Source organism: Lactuca sativa, chromosome 9, assembly GCF_002870075.4.
Source record: "Lactuca sativa cultivar Salinas chromosome 9, Lsat_Salinas_v11, whole genome shotgun sequence".
In the NCBI taxonomy this organism is placed as follows: domain Eukaryota; kingdom Viridiplantae; phylum Streptophyta; class Magnoliopsida; order Asterales; family Asteraceae; genus Lactuca; species Lactuca sativa.
In genome coordinates this window covers 83624617-83634053 of record NC_056631.2, presented here as the reverse complement: position 1 = coordinate 83634053, position 9437 = coordinate 83624617, and the positions used below count along the sequence as shown (strand labels likewise).

The following is a 9437-nucleotide window of genomic DNA, read 5'->3' as shown; positions in this document are numbered from 1 at the left end:
TGATATAATTTCACATATTTATTTAAATTAACGATTATAATTGATTAATAATTTTGTGTTCTAACTATTAAAGTTTAATTAATTTTGTAACCATAGTTTCACGGGTTATAAACTTGTAATTTATATAAATAATAAAGTAGATGTAATAACACCATTTTTTAAATTAGAGTTGGATTTTTGATTGCCCATCAAGGCATCAACATTCCTTTTTTCAATTTTCGATTTTTTTTAAGTCGGCATAAATAGAGTAATTAGGCCATCAATTAGGGTTGAATGCTCCTTCGGTGAACACAAGCGCGTCATCCTCACGGCCTCGTTTGACTGGTCACCTACGGCGATCCCTCATTGCTCCATCTCCATCTGTGAAGTCAGGGTCTTAGGTTTTTCTCTTTATTTTTCTGATTGTCTTTTTCTGTCTTTGATTTGTCTTTCACTCTTCTTATCTTTTTGATTTCTATCTTCTTTTTATTTTATATGTATTCATGTTTCTGGTAATCGTTAAAGATTAACTGATCAAATTAATCATGTTTCTGATTTATGTCTTTTATTTTTTATTTGAATAAAATAAGTGTTTCTAATTTTTTTCATGGGACTCTAAAATCATAACTGTTGCACTTTCAAAGATGTGATTTTGTGTGAATGTAACTGAGCAACAAACTTAATTAAGTTTATTCTTGTTAGTTATTAATGTTTTGTGCAACAAGTTCTAATTTTTGTGGTAATGTTTTGACTCTTGATTTTATGTGTCTGACTTTATGTATAATTTTGGTGTGAATTGTGACCATGATGTCTTGAAACACGACTTTAATATAAAAAGATCAGTAATTTTGCTATTATAATGTTTTATTTGCTTATTTATGGATTTTAAAATTGCTCTAATAGGTAATGAACATATATATTAAGTTTTGTAAGCACGTAGCTATTGTTCACTATTTGGTATCGAAAACTATGGAATTGATAGCATACTGTTGTTGATTTTGTGATATAAATTGGTTTGACCATGGGGGATTTGAAAACATGGCAGATTAGATTTGTCACGAGTTTAATATTTTTCACTCCTCCAGAAGTAGACCTGGCAATAGGGCGGGTTTGGAGCGAATCGACCTTGATCCAAACCTTTTTAACAAATTTTAAAATCCGATCCAAACCCGCTCCATAACCCGCAGGGTTTTGAATAATCAAACACATACCCTTATCCACCGAATCAGCAGATATCCAAACCCGCCCCATAACCCGTAGGTATTTTGAATAATCAAACACATTTTACTTAAATCATAAAATCAAATTTATTAAATAAAAATAAGTTTTGATTTATAAACACATTATGTACTCGAGGGCTTTCTATTGGAATTAAAACCATTATTTTAGTTACTTTCAATTGATTTTTGACTGTCGATTGCATTGATAGAGAATAGCAATTACACACTTTCTTCCGGTTGATAAATGACCTTATTGATTTATAAATGAAATTGGTGATTATATGATGAAATATAAATGAAATGAAATCATGACTCTTGGGAGAAGATTAGAAGTCTAGAAGGTGAGTCCTCATAGTCTTATGTAAAAACAATTTAGTCTTTGGTCTTTTCACTTTGGACTTCTGATTGGAATTTAATGTAAACTTTAGGCAATATAAAATATAAATTTATTTTTCTAACATTTATATGAGGCGGGTTATAAACGGAGGGGATCGGTGATGATCCATATCCGACCCTTTTAATAAAAGGGTTAGCGGGTACGGGTCGTTAACGGGTAAACGGGTCAAAAAAACTATGCTCCAAACCCATATAATTGTTAAGGGTTTGGATCGGATCAGGGTCAAAACTCGCTCTATTGTCAGGCCTATTCAGAAGTGATTAAGTTTTGTTTTATTTCTTTTTTACTTAAGGCACTTAATATATAAAAAACTGAATGAGTTAAGTTAGGAAAAGGTTGTCTTTTTTTTTTTTTTTTTTTGCATGCTTTAAATATAAAAGAAATGCTCAAAATCTATGCAAATGAACTAAAGTCATATTGTTTTCAATCAGGCCATGGAAACCCAACATTTTTATCATCCTTTGGTAGCAAAGACATCAACTATTAGTCTCTTGAATGTTAGAGGGACGTCAAACCTTGGTTTCGATGCAACCTTCATAAAGCCACACAAACACAAACAACACTCTTTTCAGGTATGTATGCTATCTTATCTTTTCCCCTCAAATCTCATGATATACAAGTTTTGCAAAAAAACAAAAAACAAGTGACTTCAATTTTAAAAACGATTCATTCAACAGAGCGGATGCGGAGACTACTACAAGATTAAGCATGGGAATTGTCGGATGACAAGGTCATATAGGAAAGTTGCATCAATTGTGGCCAAGGTATCCAACTTAGAAGAATACAAGTGCGTGCAAGAAGTAGTTATGACAAACCAATCCAAGTTCCAAAAGACGCTCATGATTTGGGCAGAATACAAGTGTGTGTCAGCGATAATAACAGCCATTGCAAGAGTCATGATAAGTCAACCGAAGCTCCTAGTGATGCTGGCGATGGCTGGAATGACCATGTCGATTAATTTCGTGTTCATTTTGTGGCGAGAATCTGCACCCGACTTCCCACCTCTTTGGTTTAAAGCTCTTACTGCAACCATTCCATTTTTACCTGTCCTCCTTAACTTTCTTCTCATCCCAAAAACCACCACCGTCAGGTATACAGTTGCTGCCTCCATTCTCGGACAGACTCTTGGATTAGTGGCCCTCAAACGCTTTTACGCCAACCGAACCTTCTCTCACCGCCTCTGACTTCTCGTGATGCGTCTTATATTCTATGTCATGTGAATGTTTGTTAAAAAGGTCTAATAAACCCATCTAATTGTTAACCTATTTTAAATGAAAAACCTCTTTTTGTAATTTGGGACGTTACATGTTAAGCTTAAAAGCTCATGAATTTTAGTGACGTTTGGACCCCGAAGAGGCATCCAGGCTAGTAATTCACACCCTAGAGAAACACCAAAGACCTGATATTGAGGTTCTTTCTCTACCCAAGTCCCATTTTTAAAGGTGGTGCGAAATGACCCTTCTAGCGTTATGGCCAATGGGCATGAAGGAGCGTTTGTTTTGTTATGTTGGTTGGATATGACATGACAAAAAAGAGAGTATCATGTTTGGTGTGAATTTGACTAGGACCAAGTAATGGGGCAAAAATAAAGTGTTTTTGTTCCACATATTGATCACCGTACAAAAATTGTACTTAAGTAGGCAGCCCAAAAAGATGAAACGAGAACTAGGACTAGGATTGAGTTAATTGGACAAAACTTGCAGTTTTTGTGCCATCTAACAGATGGGATTGAGGTAACTGGACAAAAAAATGTACTATTTGTCGTAATAAAAAAATATTGAACAAGGAGTGACAAGACTCGCTCTTGATCTCTCATCTACAAAAAAGACATAAACGTCCTCTTCGTTCTCATCATCAAAAATAGCCTAGAACTCCTACCCATCTTAAACCAATAGCACATAACAGTTCCATTTCTCTTTTGAAAGGGTTTAATATCATTCTGGTCTCCCACTACCACACTCACTAATTGAAGTCACCACCGGGGTGCTCCACCGCTTGTCGATGGTCTCAAATTCGAATTATACACACTTCCCAAGTAACACTGGCACTGAAAATCACTGTCTAAATTTCTTTGTAATTCTGAAAATTTTCACTTGATTTAAAAAGGTGAATGCAAGGGAAGTAGCGCATGGAAACACTGTAACACTCTACTTTAGCACCTCGTATGCATACGAGTGTTCTCACGTATCCCATTAGATGTATACATGGCGACATTTGAACACAACAAACCACATAGCCACAAGACTACACTAAAGCAGATGCATTGCACAAGCAAATCACAAATTGACAGTGACTTTTTCTCTTAATTGTTTATGATACATGGACGAAGAAATTCAAGCACAAAAGTATGGATTAGATTAAGGTATTTCATATATATATATATATATATATATATATATATATATATATATATATATATATATATATATATATTTGTCCCATCAATAACTCGATCGTGAGATTCATTTCAATTTCTAGAAGATGTTAATTGCAAGAGATAACAACATACTTTTATTTATTTGTATATTATAGCATTCTACTTTCGTTTCTTTCTATTACAACCTTGTACTTTCAATTTGATTTCTAATGAAGGAATCTTACTTTGAAAAATGAAAAATCCATCCACTTATCTCATTGTACTTTCATAATATTATTTTTCCATAGGGCTAAATGCATTATACTTCGAAAAATAAACTCAATTATAGTATTACACTTATATTTCTTATTGAAAATATATATCAAACTATAGCTGTAAAAATGGTTTGTATTTGAATGATATTGCTATTGTTTGGTAGATTTTTCAAAGGACAATGCGTTGTTAAATATATAAATAAAAGTGCGTTGTTATTTCTTTCATTTACCCTTTCTTCTTATTGGGGCCTTATATATTAATGAAAATTGTTTTGTATTTGAATAAAATTGCTATATAATTGGTAGGTTTTTAAAAGTACAATGATGTAATAGAGAGATGAAACTAGACATTTCATGATTTTTTTTTTCCTATTTGGTGTAATATGAGTTAATGGAAGTCGGGGAATAGATGCACCAGAAAGTGCCATACCTTATGGGAATAGAGGCAAAGGATGAATTGGTGAAGATAGTTGATGGAAAGTGTTTGAAAATTTGGATCTTTGATGAAGATCGTTATGGGTGTTTTGCTATGAAATGGGGGAATTGGTTTGATGATGTTAGTGGGAGAAAAATGTGGGAGCTAAGAAAATTTGGTTGTGGGCTTCGTCAAATCCTGAAATGCCAATGGAGGAAGAATGGAATGGAATAACAACGAATGGAATGGAATAAACAAGACAATGGAATGAGTCGCTACATTCAACGATCATGTTTGGTTGGTTGTCTGTAGAAATTGAATGAATTTTCATATGAATTTTTTTATCTTATTTGTATACAAAGTATAGTTTTTATACTATTCTATGTATTGTTCAATTATAATTAACGAGATTTAACTCACAAGGATACAAAATTTCAATTAAAGCTCATTAAGCCCCAAATAAGTTATAATATAAAATTGTAAATAATAAAAAAAAATGTCATTAAAATTTACAAACATAATAATACGTTATATCGCAATCTTTCATTACATTCCATGATGGAATTAAAAAAAACTTACACACTAGATAAAGAATAAAAATTAACAAAATAGAAGGAATCATATCCTTTAGGAATTATCCATTCTATTAATACGACAACAAACAAATTATTTTCATTACATGGAATGAACAATTCCATTCATCTCTTTTCTCTATATTTCATTCATCAAATAGAAAACATCAAGATCTCCTAAAATTCCCTCTCTATATTTCTTTCACAAATAACTAAAACAACAATTGCAAACGTAACCAAAGATGGATGAAAACATATGTGCTTTTAATGTTATTATAAATTTGTAAACACCAAAATCTCAAATTTATCTACATATAATGTCAACAAGGAAATGAATAGAAAAAAAAAAATCATACAAAAATCTAAGATTCTAAAAAGAACTACAAAAACACACTAATTCAAAGCACAAATAAGAACAATATTTAAACTTTTTTTTACGTGGCGTCTCTATGTATAAAGGATGGAATTGGTGGTTCTAGAGTTGAATCATTACCTCTTGAAGAAGAACCTTCTTCAATATTCGAACTCTTGTATTCCTGTAAAAACGTGGTAGGACTAGGGGTAGATCGGTAATTTAACTGTTCTTCTCGAGGCAAAGGCGATATAGACATCTCACCCTCTGGTTTTCTATAAAACTTATTATCCAAAACATCATATTTATTTCCAGTCCTAACCTCCTGAGCAAGAGAACACCAACAACAACATAACCACAATACACAATCACTAACACCCGGATTCCCACAACAGAAATCAGAAGAAGGCAAATTAAACCTTTTCCTCATTTGAATCCTCCAAAATCCACCATAAAGCAAACCAAATACACACAAAAACACCCCTGTAATTCCCAAAATCTCCCTCACAATCTCATTCTCAATATTAACAGCAGCCAATGTAAAGATCCAAAATGGAGCCAAACAAAAGAGAAGAAACGTTGTCATATGAACATACATGTTTCCAAACCCTAGTCTCTCCATATTCCACCCAAAAACACAAAAACTACAAAACAATGAGAGGTATGCTAATGAGATATCCTCCCAAAAGTCGAAAATACCCCCGCTCCATTTCGGGTTACTTTCACTTAACAAGAATATTTTTTCAGACGATTCAATCCCTTTTTGGGATTCTTCGTCTGAAACACTGTTAGTGTCGGTGTCAGAGTCCTTTCCTAAAGGACTCATGACACTGTAAAGACCTGCAATTGCAGGGGCACTGATTGCTATGGAAACAGTCAGTGCCACTCCAATTGCGGGTCTTTCTGATCTTTTGTATCCAACATTGAGACCACATAAAGCGTATTGTGCAAAACAATTGAGGTTAAGTAGGAAAACAACAACCATCATGTGGGCCCATTCGTTGGGTTTGTAAGTTCCATTTTTGGAGTATAAGTTTCTTAATTTGGAAATGTCTTGTGGTCTCCATTTTGATAAGAGTATGAGGTGATAGAGGCGATGAGGGTGTTGGTATAGACACATGAGGGTAAAAAGGGCATTTAGAATTTGGTTGTTGACTTCGAACCATGTGTTTCTTTGGGATTTTTTTGGTAGGGCGTGGTTTAACATACCTGTCATAACAAGGAAGAGAATTGCTCCTGAAACAGCAACACAAATTATCCAAATGAAGAGAACCATGTTTATTGGATTTGAGATCCATTCTTTAGCCATGGTTTGAAGGGATTTCCAGTTGATTTTCTTGTTGAAAACCCTATGAACACTTCCTCGAAAAGTATGATTATAAGAACGTGTATTAACATCTTTCTCAGGGGCAAGACGTTGGAATTTTACACAAGGGGAGCCTTGTTTACCAAATTTAAAGAAAGTTGACTTTTTATGACTATCATCATCTTGATTTTGATTATGATTATGATCTTCACCAAGAAGTCCCTTTTGATGGAGTGGAGGAACAGAAGTCGTGCATTTGTTTTCATTAGATTCATCATCCATTGAAGAGATTATATTATGATCTGACTATTTTGGCCTTTTGAATGTGGATTGCCCAATTTGCCCTTGAGTTGATATTCAAGTTCCTTGAGTATAAAGGGCAAATGTGGCAGCGGTGTGCTGCACTTGCAGAGGCTGGAAGGAGACACATAATTTAGAGTCATTTTATATACAAAGGAAATGAATACACAATTATGTCATTCCATGAATTGAAATTTGGAGGATTCATTTAGTTATCAGAGAGAAATTGACAACAGCATTCGGCTAATATCAAAAAACTAGAATTAGAAGTCTATTCTTCTTAAATTTGTAGCAAATGAAATCTCACATGGATTCGTAACTCAAAAAACAGTTTGAATCGAACGAAGACACCAAAATTTCTTCATCGTTACGAGCTACTTATATAGATCGAACAAACTGCTAAAACTCACTACGCTAACAAGTTATATTGTTCTGAAACTACCGATCTAAAATCATGTCGATTTTGATTTTTGAATTACTCGAAACATGCACAGAACAAACACCGAGCAACAACAATACAATATCCGCTAAAACCCTAGCAACTAATTCTTCTAACATGGTGAAAATTCACGAGTTCGATCAATAATTGAAATCATGTTAAAGCAGTTGAAGCATACATGTCTGTGTATGTTGCAACCATCAAAAAACAATACGAATTATTAAATTATGAGAAGGAAGGAGGAGCGTACCTGTAGGAGAAGATTAGTTGGAGTTGTTTTCTTCGCCATTGATATAGGATATTTGATAATAATACCTGTCACGGAGGGAAAACTGAAACTTATACGAAAGCACGAATGAAGAACGGGTATGTTGACTATGGCTACATATAAATATTCTTTGTGTGACTGTGCCCTTCGAGAAGATGACCAAATGGCGGAAAGGTGAGAAAAAGTAGCGGTCAAACGACAGCGTCTGACGGACTATTATCTTTTTACAGAATCGATCCTCTTAGATCGAAGTAGCTAACATATATGACCTAAAGAGCCCATAATACCAATTGAATAAGTAAATAAGGCGTGTATATGGTAAAATGAAAGTGTTAACTGTTAACCTATTTTTTAAAGAAATTGGGTAATTGAGAGTGCTTCATGTAAATTCAAAAGTACTTTTCTAAGAAAAAAAAATCATTTTGGATTGTAGGATTGCAGACAAAAATATATATTATGGGATCTCAAGAACGATAAACAATTCCGGAATTTCGAAAAAATACTTCCTTTTTACTAAAATCTAATAAAAAGTTAAAAAGATAGAAAGAGGGTGAGAAAGAAAGATTGATGGTAGAGTTAGGGTTAGACCAATTCCGATCTTTTTGGCTGAAATTTCCACAAACTCACTTCGCTGGTTCGAGTGCTTGTCGAGCAATCGGTCAAGTTGATCAACTTTTACAACAATGGGCACGTGTTAGCATTACATGACTAAGGGGAAGTGGGATTGGATGGGTTGGGTTGGGGTGTCAGTTGAATCGTTTTCGGGAGTGAGTGTTCAGTTGAGTGAGGGGTTGGTGTGATAGCTCTGACAGGTGAAAAAACATAACGAAGGTACGATGGGAGACACATCTAAATAATCATCAAGAAAGATATATATATAAGGGAGGATTAGATGGAGCTATGGAGTGGAAGGGAAAACCTTTTTCATCAAAGACAATGTGTCTAGAAATGATAATCTTTCCAGGTTAGAAGGTGTGAAAGCTCAAAATGATTGTGTTGAGTTTTACAAAGGATTGGCATGTGGTCGTGTTGAGACAGGTTCATAACATTTTAATGTGCCACACGGTCGCGTTGATTTTAGTTTATCTAGTAATATGCTCGTGTCACCATGAAAACTATTGTAATTATCTCCATAAAACATGTTTTTTTTTGGGATGCTTCAATTTCAAAAAGATTTCTTAAGATTTTTATTTAGAAGATATTATCTATTGAGTCAAAAATATTACTTTCTTTTGATTGTAAGTACAAATTAACATTTTTATTGATAAAATTACTTGATTTTGTTTTCCTTTTTTTGGAAAAGAGGACAAGCCCCCGGCAAATTATGATGATTTAGTCATTATATGTGGCTAAATCACGACAATTTCACCATTAGAGTTTATATTTTGAGCTTTGTTTCAAGCACTTATGGGAAATGATTATGTTAGATCTTTTTGGATGTTTTTGTATGATTTCTTGTACTCAATTCCAAACTTATTTTCAGAAACATTGTATGTTTTAAGAAAATTGATCACTTTATTATTGTTTTTTTTAATAAAGTTCATCAAGATTTAGAATC

General features: G+C 33.6%; 2 protein-coding genes across 3 annotated transcripts; one reads left to right on the top strand and one right to left on the bottom strand.

Moving 5' to 3' along the window:
• The first annotated feature begins 240 nt into the window (after positions 1-240).
• On the top strand, positions 241-2888 carry LOC122195948 (uncharacterized). Of its 2 annotated transcripts, XM_042898210.2 has the most exons (3): positions 241-380; positions 2028-2168; positions 2274-2888. In XM_042898210.2, the coding sequence occupies exons 2-3, from the start codon at positions 2031-2033 to the stop codon at positions 2778-2780; spliced, it is 645 nt and encodes a 214-aa protein (XP_042754144.1). In that variant the 5' UTR covers positions 241-380; positions 2028-2030; the 3' UTR covers positions 2781-2888. The 2 variants fall into 2 exon arrangements, with proteins under 2 accessions (XP_042754144.1, XP_042754145.1); XM_042898211.2 differs by lacking the exon at positions 241-380 and having other exon boundaries at positions 1469-2168.
• Positions 2889-5473: 2585 nt separating this feature from the next.
• LOC111885369 (uncharacterized) lies at positions 5474-8036 on the bottom strand. Its single transcript, XM_023881632.2, has 2 exons — positions 7862-8036; positions 5474-7286 (listed from the first exon to the last, which is right to left on the bottom strand). Exon 2 carries the CDS (start codon positions 7152-7154, stop codon positions 5649-5651), a length of 1506 nt encoding a protein of 501 aa, XP_023737400.1. The 5' UTR covers positions 7155-7286; positions 7862-8036; the 3' UTR covers positions 5474-5648.
• Positions 8037-9437: the final 1401 nt, after the last annotated feature.

Bases quoted from the DNA above. Each gene is read 5' to 3' on its own strand.
- LOC122195948 (XM_042898210.2), top strand. From the start codon at position 2,031: ATGGAAACCCAACATTTTTATCATCCTTTGGTAGCAAAGACATCAACT. The intron at 2,169-2,273 runs GTATGTATGCTA...TTCATTCAACAG, and splicing joins ACAAACAACACTCTTTTCAG to AGCGGATGCGGAGACTACTA.
- LOC111885369 (XM_023881632.2), bottom strand. From the start codon at position 7,154: ATGGATGATGAATCTAATGAAAACAAATGCACGACTTCTGTTCCTCCA.